Source organism: Notamacropus eugenii, chromosome 3 (genome assembly GCF_028372415.1).
Source record: "Notamacropus eugenii isolate mMacEug1 chromosome 3, mMacEug1.pri_v2, whole genome shotgun sequence".
In the NCBI taxonomy this organism is placed as follows: Eukaryota; Metazoa; Chordata; class Mammalia; order Diprotodontia; family Macropodidae; genus Notamacropus; species Notamacropus eugenii.
The window spans coordinates 61,579,411-61,594,300 of record NC_092874.1 but is presented as its reverse complement, the minus strand read 5'-3'; the positions used below and the strand labels follow the sequence as shown (position 1 = coordinate 61,594,300).

The following is a 14,890-nucleotide window of genomic DNA, read 5'->3' as shown; positions in this document are numbered from 1 at the left end:
AATAATTCACCTAAAGCAAAAATGAACTGAGATGGATACTCTGCAAAATATTAACCTGTACGCATTCATTGCCAGGGCAATGTTATGTGAATACTTAATAGAGAATGTTAGACTTGGAATCCCATTAGCTCTGAGATGGAACATGAGCTTTGGCAAGTCATTTAAACTTTCAGAGCCTTAGTTTCCTTATTTGTAAAAATGGCATAATACTACTTAGAATATCTACTTCATGGAATTGTTGTAAAGAAAGCATTTTTCAGACTTTAAAGCACAATACAAATGTTATGATGATGATGATATATGAATGCATTTATTAATGAAATTTTGTCTTAATCAGATTTCTTACAGGAAGGATGCAGAGGATAATCATAAATACAATGCAGGGATTGACAGATCAGACATCAAGATGGCAACCCAAGTCTCCAAGATCATTAGCAATGTAATTCACCTTTTGTCATTCTAAAGCTGAAATAATTTTCCTCATATAGCCTAGAAACTCTGTTCCTATTTTAGTAATATTTTAGTCATTGTTTTAGGAATATTTTAGTAATTTAAAGAATAGCCATTTGGAGGATAGCTGGTTAAATTGTTCAGTGTTGACTACTTACCCTGATTATTTGGGTTCCAAAGTGTATTTTAGAGCCATAATTAACCATCTGGTCATGTATATTAATCAGTTTTTAATGCAAAACTTTATAGAAAACTTAGCTAGAGCATCAGGAAAGGAAGTATACAGTTGGTAGAGATTATATTCACACTCTTTATCTTGGTGCTCAAGCTGAATCTACAGTGCTGACTCAAATAATTCTTCCCTGAAATACATTCTACATGTTCAGTTGTGTTGATCCTACCCTTTCCTCCTCTACTTTCATAGACACTTTTACCCTCCTTCAAGTCTTGGGTAAAGTTCTTCAGTTTCAGGGAAGTTTTTCTTTGCTAAATACTTTCACCTTTTCTAAACAACTTATTAAATGGTGAAATAAATCATTTGCTATCAGATACACCAACCTCTCCTCCAAATTTCTTCTCCTTTCCACCCCTATGAGAACAATGAGCATTTAACTGAGTTCATCTGATTAACTACTTCAAGCCAGTTTCTGTGAATGGATATAGCCATATAGGTTTCCTGCCAACAACATGGTTATTTATCCTGATAATTACCATCATTTTCCACTTTTTTATAAATACAGTCATGAGATGCATAACATGCTAAAAGGATTACCAAACATGGTGATTTAAAAATTGAATTAATTTTAATAACTATTTTAATAGCCATTATGTTTTATTCTGTGGTGCTTTGTTTCTGAAGAAAAATCTATTCCTACTTTAATAGTTACTATTTAGTGTTAAGTCATAGTTTTAAATTTTTTGGTAAAAAGCTTTAGCAATCAAGTTATGGTTTTTCTTTTTTGGTAAAAAACGTTAGCAGTAACAGAATTTTTCATTGGTAAATAGAAACCATCCTAATTCTTTTGTTTATTCATTTTAGGCTGAATACAAGAAAGGAAAAGGGGAAATGTATAAAGAACCAGCCGTCATTGGAAGGCCAGATTTTGAACATGCTGTGGAAGCTTCTAAACTTTCTAGTCAAGTAAGATGGCAGTGGAGGCCTCACAATGACTTTATTCAGAGATCTCATTTCTTGTAACAATGTAAAATATTTCATTTTTGATGCTATCTTTAATTGCATGAAAATTCAAAGAGAAAATTTCTGAAACTAGTTTATCAGCTACGATTGCAATGATTGGTAAAGTTTGGTACAGCTTTCAAAATTATAATAAGGTATAATTTGAGACAGAAAATAAAGTCTTTTTCCTCCGTAGGCTCAAATCCTCTTCTCAGTCAGTAGGTATAGCCCCTTCATCATCCTTTCTGGGATTTCTAGAATTTACAGCTGATTAAGTAAGGAGTTTCCTGCCCCTAAACAATCATAAAACATTTAATAATTTAATATTAATTGGAACATTTTGTTAACAATGTGTTAACATTTTAAAATAAAACATCCATTTTCCCCACCACATTTTAAAACCATTGATCTTCATTTCCATCCTTTGAAATAAGAAGCAGTATGGCATGGTGGGCAGAGGGCTAGCTGATGAATTGGAATAACCCAGTTTCAAGTTTCCCTGAGACTTCTTGTCTGTGTTACCCTGAGCAAGTCGCTTAACTCACCAAGGACCACAGACCACTTTCTAATACTTTAAGGAGGAGCACACTACTAGTTTGTGTTGATAGGGAGGGTTTCTTCACTAGAATCTCCCAACACCAATGAAATAAACCGCAGGTCCTGGCAAACAATCTTCGCATATTCAAAAGAAACCAGATGGTCTTAATTCTAGCTTTTCCAATTAAATGTTATTTTATTTTTAGATTCACCTTTACTATGACTCTAACATATTTTTCTGATCTCTTACTGAGAAGTGGTTTGGTACAATGGAAAGAGCTTTGGAGTCAAAGAATTTGGATTCAAATCTTATCTCTGCCACTTACTGCCCATGTGGCCATATGACCTTGGGCAAAGCATTTCATCTCTTTGGCTCTCTGTTTCCCCATTTGGAAAATGAGAGCCCCCAGAACAGAGTGCTAAAATAAATTGAGCAGTCATTTTAAAGCATTTTTTTAACCTAAATATTTTGGTTCTGAATGTTCAGATGCTTATTATTGGGACTAAGAGGGTGAGAGAGGGTAGATAGGAAGATGTAACTTGAAAGTTTATCTGACATGACCCAAAACTGCTTCCTTTCTGCCAAGACACACACTCTCTGTTTCTGTCTCTCTGTGTCTCTCTCTGTGTCCCTCCTTTTCTTTTCTCTCCTGCTTTTCCCTCTCACCACCTCTGTCCTTCTCTCCCACCCTCCCTCTCTGTCTCGCCCTCTTTCTGTGTCTCTCTCTGTCTCTCTTGCTTTCCCTCCTTTTTTTCTTTTTTAGTTCTATCTCTTTCATCAGATGATTTTATGTTTACATTTTTTTCATGAATACCCAAATAAGATGTAAGCTCTTTAAGACTGGTTGCTGTTTGTCATTGCAGGAGCAGTATTTAGCACAGTATCTTGCACGCAGTAGGCACTTGACAAACTATTATTGCATTGAGCTGTATTACTGGAGAGCCTTAATAGCCTGATATCCTAAAGGAGTCCCAAGAAAAATCATGGTGGTGCTACCACTCCTGAGCATCTGATGAATACATCCCATCCTTTGTTGAAGAGTTATTGGCCAGCACTAAGGGTGGTTGATGTAATTTTCCCATTCTTCTGTGAGAGTTTTATAATTTTAGTTTCTATCTCATCCCTGCATTGATGAGAAACTATGTGACCAGAGTCATCCTTGCAGGCAAAGAAATATAGAGATAGGAGAAAAATGTTGGAAGAATGTGAGATAAAGAAGGAGTAGTAAGAATGAGGCAAGATAGGACCAGGATTTATAAAAAGGCAATGACAAGACAAGAGAAAGGAGTGCTATGAGTAAATGAAGAATGAGTTATCAGAAGGTAAGGACAAAAGAGATACGGAGTAAAATTGTTCCCCATTTTGAAAGATCTGTAAATTAAATTCTCTGTGACTTAACAGAGAAAATGTATTAGAATGAGAGGTTAACCATTGGATCTGAGACCTATAGTCCATCACTGGGCCCATAATGGAAGTTTTTGCACCTTGTACTTCTCTGGTGCAGTCTTCAAACAAACCCTTGGTCACTTCCACATTTTAGTGATAATCAACAAACATTTATTAAGCACTAACTATATTATGTTCAGTAATTTTAATGTCTTTTCTATATTTTTTTCTTTTTTACATGTACTATGATTTCCCTTCCATAGCTCTTATCGTCATTATGAAGTGGAAGTGATCCTTCTATTTTAGTAGGCAGTAATATACATGGAGAGCAAACCATTCTAGTTCTAGTTTTATCAAACTAGAAAGTCTCAGAATACAAGTCTAGTGATAAACCATATCCATTATTCAAATCCCTTCTTAATTAAGTTCATGGAAGCTAATCACCACAAAGTTTGCCACAAGATGATTAGTTTCTTTGAGTAACAGCAGCTCATGAGCATTGTATTTTAAAGCATGTATGGGGTTGCCACCTTTGTTGGTAAAAAGAACTTGAATGTCCAGCATGATAAAATCACATGGATCTTGCATTTTGGGATCATAGAACTTCATTCAGAGTTGGAAGGGACTTAAAAAATCTTCTGTTGTAGCTCTTATCTGAATAAGAATCTCTTCTCTCATATATCCCCAAATTATCCAGCTATTGTTTGGAGACCTCCAGCAAGAAAGAACCTACTTCCTCAATGCAGCTTAACCCACTTGTTGATAGTTCTAATTACTAGGATATTTTACCTTGATCTCAAGCCTAAATTTGTCTCAACTTCTCCTTGTTCCCTTTGGGGCCAAGATGAACAAGTCTAGTCTCTCTTTCCTGTGTTATTCAAGAATTCTAAGACAGTGATGAGGTATCTCCTGTATCTTCTCTTTGGTTGTCTAAACATCCCCAGTGCCTTAAAATGATCTTCATGTGATAGGAGTGACCACTTTGTCATTACTTTTTAAATCTTGGATGCCTTCCTTTAGACTTGTCAACTTGTCAGTGTTTTTTCCTGATATGCACTATCCAGAATTAAATATTCTACTCCAGATGTATTCTAATAACAGTGCAGACAGCATTTTGGACATGATGCTTTTCTTAATGTAGTGTATGATCCCATTGGCTGTTAGCTGCTTTACCCCACACTGCTTGGAGTCCATTAATCCTCCAAGATCTTTTTGAAATTATTTGCTGTCTCATTCTATCTCCCCCACTTGGGAAGTTGATTAAAAAACAACTTATATATATGCTTATATGTACAAACTTATACTTTTTAAACATATATATACATATATGTTAAGATTCTTTTTCAATCCTCACTCACCTAATGTGTTAGCTGTTTTCCTTAGCTTTGTATCATCTGCAACTTTAATATGATTATAATTTCTGACTTTATCTGGGTTATTAACAAAAATATTAAACAGCATAGGGTCAAGTACAGATTCTAGAGCTCTCCTTTCAAGTTATCATAAAGCCATTAATTGCGTAATCTTTGAATCTGGACATCCAAACAGTTCTGAATCTACTTAATTGTAGTATTACATCTTTTCATCTTATCTCGAAGAAAAATAAAAAGATGGTTTTTTCCCTCCCTTTTTTCTTGCTGATAAACATATACACAGAAAGGGGAATGATGCATTCTTAGAGATAGTCTGTATAGCGTAGAAGTAGAGACTGCATCTTGTAGTGCAAGCACTTTAAAATTTTTTTTTTAAATCCCTCCCTCCAATTACATATAAAAATAACTTTTGACATTCTTTTTTTAAGTTCTGAGTTTCAAATTCTGTTCTTTACTTCCTCCAATTACCCTCCCTGAGACAGTAAGCAATCTTATATAGGTTATACATATGCAATCATGTAAAAATTTCCATGTCATTTTTTGAAAGAAAACTCAAACTAAAAGAAAAAAGAAAAGAAAGGAAGAAATGAAGAAAAAGTGAAAAATAGTATGAGTTGCTCTATATTCAGACTCCATCGGTTCTTTCTCTGAAGGTGGATAGCAGTTTTCATCATGAGTCCTCTGGGATTATCTTGGATCATTGCATTGCTAAGAATAGCTAAGTCATTCACAGTTGTTCTATAATGTTCTCCTGGTTCTGCTCACTTCACACTATATCAGGTCACATAACTCTATCCAGGTTTTTCTGAAATCATCCTGCCCATCATCTCTTATAGCACAACAATACCCCATTACAATTATATAGTAGTGAAAGCACTTGGAGGAAGATTGGATGGAGCAATAAAAAATTCCCAGGGCCCTCTTGGACAATGATTTTGCATCTCTTGGTTAGGTAGAATAACAAGAGAGCTTCTGAATCTCTTCACCCTCAGAAGGAGAGACCAACCCAATCATGTAAATTCCCACCAAGCTGCACGTCAAGGCAGAGAAGGGGAGAAGAACACCCAGAAACGTAAAACCATCTTCTCTAACCAAGAAATAATACAAAAAGAGAAAAGGTGAAACCAAACAAAATGAAAACCTCTCTCTGCTCCTCAGTATCAGATAATTTATCAGTGGATTTCAAAGTGCAGAATGCATTTAAAGCATTGATATTTCTATGGTAGGAATGCCTTAGAAGCATTTCTTTGTTCAAGTGTCTATTTTCTTTTTAGCCTAGCCTTGCAAACCCTTGTTTCTTTCCTAGTTAAGGTCAACTTAACTAGTGGCACAACAATTTCATTATAGAGCACTTAGATATCTTCTTCAACAAGTTTAATTTTCTATGCAAGAGATATGGAGGAAAGAACATCTGTGGGGTCCTGCTTTCAACTGTGTTCTGTCAGGTTTGGGTCTGGATATTACAGATGACATAGTTTTTCTGGGCCTGATCTATTTCAATTCCGAGCAAAGTTAGGCTTTTGCATGGTAAATTCTTGTAATATGCTATGCAAATGGTATGATATTCAGGCCTTCGGGCAACCAGACGGGTACTTTCCATTTCTATTTCCAGGGATAAGAAAAAGGGAAATGATTGGGTTTTCAGAAAAGTTGAGTCATTTCTTAAGGTTGCTTGTTTACATCTTCCTGCTTCTCCTAATGAGACCAATTCAATATTTACATGTGCCACACAAAAACACTATTATCCCATTAGTCTGTCTTTCATGGGCCCTCTCATAAATGTATACTACCCATCACCAGTGGTTTGGTCACTAGGGGTGGAATTCTTTGGCTATGGCAACTCATGAAATAAAGAAAAATGAAATATGTTCCTTGGTCTTGTGTAGCACACTTCTCTGCTGTAGTGACGTTACAGAAATTACAGAAAGCAGGGTGACCTGATTTTTAGATTGGCTTACATTAAACTAAATTTGTGATCTTTGTCCAACAACAACCCCTGAGTAGTCATACTCCGGGAGCCACATAGTGTTGGAACCTAGAGGAAGCCCCTTAGCATGCCAGGTGGATCACGTTTGACAGAGTCATGGGAGGACATGAATGCAAGTTGCATTGGTTAGGAAAGCAGTGTTTGGTAATGATCTGCTTTAGAGGAGGTGACCCACACTCTCAAGTCACAGGTCCTCATTTCATTAAAATAATGTCATGCATTTGTGTACTGATACCAAGTGGGATTTATGATTATTTTTTTTCTAAAAAAGACCTGCTTACTTAAAAATCACTACTAATACTCAGTATTAATTGTAACTTATTAATTCTAAAATATAATAAAACTGCTACTAATATTCAGCATTAAATGTAGTTTATTAATTATAAAATATAATAATCAGTTCAATTATACTTCATTTCACTGAAATAATCTCATTCATTTGTGTACTGATATCAAGTGAGGCTTATAATTTTTGTCCATGAAAATTACTTGTTTAAAAATCACTACCAATACTCAGTATAAAATGAAACTTATTAATTATAAAATATAATAGTCAGTTTGATTGTAAATTGTGCTATTCATTTATAATTGGCAGAAAATCTATATTCTATTAATTATTTTTATAGAAATGACTGCAGAACTGCTATTTTGTTTACAATTAATATTTCAGTTTTAATAATAAGTTCACAGGATGCCCTGAATCATTATTATTCTCTTTATTACCTCTTTCTATAATCTTTTAATTCCACCCCAAATTTCTAGAAACTGATGACTTGTAGATAAATTTTATGTTTCATTTTGTTATTTGTTTACTCTGCATTTCATTGGCAATCAACTTACAGTTACGGATTTTCCATTTAGATCCTGACATGTATTTGTGTGAGCATGATAAATGCTCTAAGTGAAGTGGCTGATTTCTGGGCTGCCCTCCTTGCTGAAGGATTGTGCCTTCTTATGTCCTTTGTAAATCTGAACAGTGGGTGATGTCATCCATTTGTGAAACCCAACACTCTCAGTAATGAAGGCTTTGAACCATTTGATTTAGAAGCAGTGCCTCAGACCTTTAAATTAAGACACTGGTTTGTCCTGAAGCATGACAGCATTCCTCCAGTAAGGAGGAAGTTCATTTCAGTGACTCCTTTAAGCATTTGATTGTATGGAACAAAGTATGGATTCTGTGACTTCTACACTGAATGTGTTCTATCTGCCAGTGGGTAGAAATCATTGCTTTGGATAAAGAACTTTATGCATGATTTTTATAACATGATTAAAGAGCAGTTATACTGTTTATCTATGTAAGAGTTAAATGTAGATATAGGACTTTATATATGATATTTATAATTTGATTAAAAAACTAGTCATATATCTTAAGATACTTTGCACATCCATTTTCAAAATAGTTGTACTAGGTTTAGAGGCAATACAGGGGTGTTACTTTTCCATCTCCCTTTATCCTTTGTGTCTCACATTATAGATTGTCTTACAGATCATATGGGGAGTCGCTAAGTGGGGTGCTATTCTAATCTAGCAAGAAGGATCTTTTATCAGTCATTATTCCTTGTTTGTAATATCTTGTACTCTATATGTGCCCAACATGGTAATCCTTTCCATTGTCCTTTTGTGTCAGTCACAATTTCAGCTCTTTGAAGACAGTAGTATTCCATGAGTCACATCCATGCATTTTAGAAAGAATGGACCTGTTATTTCATTGGCTGAGAGAATTTCCTCTGCTAATATAGGCAGGGATACTCTCTTCAACTTCTAGGTTTAGAGTCTAGAGCATGAAGAAATCAAGTGACTTTCTAAGGGCTACCCAGCCCTCAGAAAGGGATCTTCCTGACTCTGAGGCCAGCTGTTTAAATTCCTACACCCACCCTGTCTTTCACAAGCAGAATGGAAGGTGGAGGATATGGACTAGACCTGTGATTTCATTAACACAAGGAACTCCCAGTTGATAGAACTCCCTCTACAAATGTAGGTCAACACTTTTTCTACAATTTATCATCTTAGATGCCTAGAGCACTGAGAGATAAACTACTTGTCCAGGTTCACAGAGCAGAATGCCAAGGAATAGGACTCGAACCCAGATCTTCTTCACTCCAAGGAGAGCTCTGTATTATACAGTATTGCCTCTCCACAGGAAGAATATTGGTATTAGAAATATAGACCTTTGTTTCACATAGATTAATGGAGTCAAACATTTGTGACATCCTGAAAGTAATCCTTTCCTCCTCCTGAGAAGCCCAACTTATTATCTTTTTGTAATTTATATCCAAGATACACACACTTGGTGATGGATAAGATAAATAGCTTATCTGTCTAGCAACGTATTAGAATTTTGTTTTATATATTTGGTTATTCCCATGTGAAGAGTTAGACAGAACTCTTTTGAATGATTTTACGTTTTGTTGAGGATCTTGATTACATAATCAACAATAGTCTCAGGCCCCTTAGTGACAGATAAAGGGCCAGGATGAGAAGTGATGTGACATACTGGACTAAAAAAATCGACACCATTGTCCATTACTGGACTTCTGACATCTGTCCCATTCTTTTCAAAGACTACCAGCTTTGCTAAGGGTCACTTATGCAGCTTTTCTGGGCTAGAGTGTTGGAATGCCTTAGACCAGCTACTTTCTTGATATCTTTTCTCTTATCCTGGACTTCAATTCCATTTTAACAAATGTTAAAATAAAAATTAAATGGTTGCTTTTCACCCAAGATTTTTCCCTTTTTCATGCTATCAATTCATATTGAGGGGGTTGGGGTGAGAATGAAATCCAAGATAGCAGTTGTTTCTATTACTGCTTAAAGAACATTATCAGAAAGGCAAATGAAAAATTCATCAGATATTTATCTTTTCATATTTTAATTTTTAATAGATGTTGAGATAGTTTGGTTGAAATTCCTGTCACTTTTGGGTTTTGCCTCTCAATTTTTTTATTAACATATCTGATATCACAAATGATGATCTATAACTAGATGGTGGCTAGTTCTTTATAAGATTACTCTTTATCTCTCTGTTCAAGTACAAAAACAAACAAACTAACTATTCTTTTGGAATGTTTGACGTTCAACAGGGATATATTTTCTTAATACCCAATACCCCTCTGTATCCCTTTGCATTAGATCAGTTTTTTAAAAAATATAATTTAATTTTTCTTAACTAAATTATTTTTCTTTTTCCTACTACCCACTTCCTCAATAAAAAATAGAAAAACAAATAGATTTGTGCTTTAGAAGCACTAATTTGGCAAGTATACTAAAGAAGGATTGTAGAGGGAAAAGACTTGAGGCAGAGACCAATTAGAAATGTATTGAAATCATTTAGGAGAGAGGTAGTTAGGTCAGGCATGAGAGTGGTTGTAGTGTGAATAGAGAGAATGGCATGAGTGCATGAGATATTGTGAAGGAAAAAATATCACAACTTGACATTTATAAGAAAGAAAAAAAGTCAAGGATAGCTCCAGTTTTATAAATCCGAGTGAATTGAAACATGATGATTCCTTTGATGGAAACAGGGGCATTTGGAGGAGGGGTAAACTTAGGGGAAAAGACCATGAGTTCTGTTTTGACATGTTGAATTTAAGATTCCTTGGGGAGATTTCAGGAGGCAGTTGGGGAAGCAAGATTGAAGCTCAGGAGAGAGATGAGGGTTGTATGTTTAGTTTTGGGTGTCATTGCCGTAGATATGATGGTTGAACCCATGGGAGTTGATGAGATCACTGAGAGATGAAAGAGAGAAAAGAAGGGGGCCCAGGAGAACTCTGAGTTAGAGGCGTAGGATGTGAGAGGTAGGGGTCTATCAAGAATAACTTCTTGCTTTTGAACATAGGAAAAATGTTGGTGCCATTAACAGAGAGATAAGAGTCCAAAAGATGAGTTCAGTAGATAATTTGTTCTGTTTGGGAAACATTGACTTTGAGATGCTGGTGATTTTTCTAGGATGTTGAGTAGGCTATTAGTTATCTGTCTAAGTGGAGAAGTCAAGGCTAAAGGGAATGAATGTAGCCTTCCTCTACATTGTGATCATGGGTACAGTTGTGGGTGTAGATGAGGTTAATAAGGGATGAAATGTGGAAAGAGAAGACAAGAGAACTGAGAATAGAGCTTTATTGAATTTTGAGAGGAAGGAAAGTGGTGGAAATGTTGCATGAGAATATTCAAAATAGAGTTACCCTAGAGCCATCCTTGTAGCCAGTGCAGAATGAGAGAATGAAGATGTAAGAGAAATGGAATCACTGAAGGAGTAAGAGCCTGGCAAAGAGGAGAGTGATAAGGCCCACGGGCCTAGGTAAAAGCTCAAGAACAAATGCTCCTTTCTTCAGAGGTAGGAATAACAGAAGGATGATGATCCAAAGAATTTTTGAAGGTTGGAGGAATAGGACTGGAACAGCTCCCTTTGGCTAGCCAGTATATCAGTGGAATTGTCAGCAGAACCTCTCAAGAATATGGCTTAGGAATGGGCTTGGGGGCCTTGAGAATGGGAAATATGAGGAAATAGTGGGTCTGGGGAATGGGATAGGAAATCCATAAGATGTCAAAAAAAAAAAAATTTCCGAGCAGCTTGTAATTTCATGTGCCTACCAAGATTATTCATAGCCCATCCAGAAATTTTGCTAGAGATATGACTATTTCTTGGCATATGCTCAGTGAGAATGAAAGTGATTTACACTCAAATTACTTTCCAAAATAAATAACAACAAATGCTACAGAACAGATACATTAAACACTTGAAGAAAAGTATGTGGTGATGTTGGATGGGTAAGATAGAAAGAAGGAAGGAAACGTATTTATTAAGCAGCTACTATGTGCCAGACTCTGTACTAAGTGCTTTACAAGTATTATCTCATTTAAACTTCACAATTTTGGGAAGGTGGTGCCATTACTATCCATATATTACTGCTGGGGAAACTGAGGCAGATAGCGATTAAGTGACTTGTCCAAGGTCACGTAGCTAGTAAGTGTCTAAGGCAAGATTTGGATTGAGGTCTTCCCAATTCCAGGCCCATCACATATAAGCTTTGTGACTATTCTTTTTTTGGTCCAGACTTGTGATTTCATTGGTGCTAAACATAGTATGGAAATTTTCTCCAATAAAGTAGAACAGTGACTTCTCTGTAACATAGTGTTCAGAGAGGCCTAAGAAGGCTGGGAGAGGTGCAATAGCTTGTCTTTGGTCCCACAGTCAGTGTGTGTTTCATAGGATAGCTCAGAGTGGGAGAGAAGCTGCAACCTCCATTACAGTGATTGGAAGCAATCAGTTTGGGCTGTTCTTGTGTGTGACTTTTCATAGGTCTTCCTTAGAGGCCCTCCTCTTATGTTTTCATCTTCTCAGGGTTTCCCATGTACCACTGGGGCTATCCATCTATCTTGGTCAATTTCTGCTACATGAGCATCCCATCTCTAGCCATGCCTTTCATGTCACTTCTTGTTTCCAAGTCATCTTGGTAATATGTTACAATCCACTGAAGTCTCTCCATTGCCCTTTGGGCTCTTTGTAATTCCACTTAGTAGCTTCAAAATAAATAACATGGGTTAAATAGTAGAAATCTCAGCCTTCTACATACAGCTGCAACAATAAAGGTCCACAGTCACAGGCAAACAATTTGTCAAGAATTTGAATGAGGAATTATTAACTGCAGCTAATTTATTTAACTCCACAGTTGATGGCAGAAGAACACATGTCAAGGTGTTAAGGGACATTAGAAACAGTGGATGATCACCTTTTAAAACTGTCATGTACTTCACTGTTTTTATATGAGTTAAATTACACAGGTATATCTTCACTGACCTTTGTATAACTGGTGGCATCTAGGAGCTTAAAGAAACGTGTGTTGTATACACATCATTATGTCATATTGGTAATGCAGAAAGACAAACATTTCCTGGGAAATGTCAGCCTGGCTGTGCACACAGGCTTTGTAACTGATTGCTGACAAGGATGCAAGCTACTGTATATCTCTTGATCCAAATGTATTACTACCATATTCTTTACCAACCTGTTATACTTTTACAGGGCGAAGGTAAACTCTTTATTCTTGTTTTCTTTTTGATCACAGGTTAAATACAGAGAAAAATTTGATAATGAAATGAAGGATAAGAGACACCAGTATAATCCTCTTGAAAGTGCTTCTTTTAGGCAAAGCCAGTTTGCAGCTACCCTTGCAAGTGATGTAAGTTCATTTATTTCTTTTTATTATCCTGAAATCTATAGAGGGTGTGTGACCAGAAACATCTGAGGAAACAAACAAACAAACAAAGTGTTCTGTGTTACTACTATATTCAGCATTAAGGATCAATTGACTCTTTTTTTTTGTTGAAAAGTTTTATGTGCAGCAATTTTTAAATGATATTTTAGAGGGAAAAAAGAACAAACAAATGTGTTTTTGTTCTTGATTTATTTGCATGTGTATATAAATAAACACACGTGTGTATATATTTCTCTGTCTATACATATTCCCATATTCATATACATTTCCCCTTTCCCTATCCCCTTTCTTTTTCCAGGCTCATGGTTTCATCTATATAGGGAACTCTGAATGTGGAAACTAATGAAGATCAATACCTAGATTGTAGCTTATACACTTAAAGAGTTGCTTGGGGACATTGAGGGGTTAAATGACTCATACATTGTCATGTAGCTAGGCTGCACCAGAGGTCTCTGACTGAGGCCAGCTCTCTATTCATTAAACATCTTTATTATAGGGGAAAGAAAAGAAACCTGCATTCTGCGTTTGTAACTACTGGTTTTCATAAGCAAAAAAGAATGACTGAGTGTCACAAATGGATAGGCTGTTTATATTTCTATAAAATAATAATGTAAGTCAATGTGAAAATACAATAAAATTAAATACATTTAGATGCAACTTTTTCGGGAATGTATCCAAAATCTTGCCAAAAAAAAAAAAAGAGGAGTGAAGTATCAATTTTCCATGTAATTGATAATCCTTCACTCTGTAGTCTACAAACTGAGTCCTCAATGTCTTTGATTTAAAAAAAAAGATTTAAAATTATTTTTATAATTAGAAATCATTTTCCTCCTAAAATATATACTTTTAGACTTTTCTTTTGCTTCATGTTCCTAACTCTGCCCCATAATTAGAAAATGCATGCATTTTGCTCTGCCCCATAATTAGAAAATGCTTGCATTTTGCTGTAGCTAAACATGTGTTTTATTGAAAAAAATCTTAAAATTATTGAGTAATATTTTGTTAAATCATTTACACCTTTAACTCCAAGCAAGTCTTTCAGGAATTAGGGGATCTTGATTTCATGGATAATCACATAAGAAGGACATAGTCGTGTAATTTATATTTGTAGTTAGAAGTTGATGTTCTTGTCTTCTCTAGCAATTAGGAATCTTGCGTTTCTCTTTTGTTGTTCTTATTTCATTATTGTTGTTTTTTCAGTTGCTATTAAATAAAAATACAGTGTAAAAAAGGACAGGATCTAATGAGTGCAGCTTTTTGAGGACCTTGAAGTTCATTCCATTCTCTTCCCCCTAAGCAGTCAATGTGAAATATCCTGTAAAGCGAAAAAAATTATAAAGAATACTGGTTCTTTTTTTAAAAAAATAACGTTTTTACAAATTTTCATGTGAAGTTAAGGTCAGTCGAAGATTAAATAATGTTCTCACAAATCATAAATCAAACACCAAAGGATTGGTTTGAGGAATAAAGTTATGCATTTTATTTTTTTTTGTTTTTGAAAAGCAATGATTTCTTTAAAAAAAATGTGACTCAATTAACTTTGCTGCCTCGTTTTTATGAACAATTGGAGTGCCTATCAAAACATTTTCCAACATCTGAAAATGGAAATGATTGGATAATTGAATTTTCTACTTGTTCAGAAGTGAATGAGCACCACCTAGTGGTCACAGGGAATTAATCAGGCCCCTTGCCAACAGAATTGTCATGTTTTGCTTTTAAAATAGAGCTTACTGTGTCTTCTGCTGGATTGCATTTTGTTCTACATTA

At 35.4% G+C, this 14,890-nt stretch overlaps 1 protein-coding gene across 5 annotated transcripts in view; it reads left to right on the top strand.

Annotated features, from left to right (window-relative positions):
* The window catches only part of NEBL (nebulette), a 450,583-nt gene that overhangs the window by 355,207 nt on the left and 80,486 nt on the right, over positions 1-14,890 (top strand). For 3 of the 5 annotated variants that reach the window (XM_072651667.1, XM_072651668.1, XM_072651669.1), the window contains 3 exons: positions 338-439; positions 1,490-1,591; positions 12,974-13,087. The exons of the other annotated variants lie outside the window; for them this stretch is intronic. In XM_072651667.1, the coding sequence (XP_072507768.1) occupies positions 338-439; positions 1,490-1,591; positions 12,974-13,087 (318 nt within the window). The remainder of the gene's footprint in view (positions 1-337; positions 440-1,489; positions 1,592-12,973; positions 13,088-14,890) is intronic. 5 annotated transcript variants of the gene reach the window in all.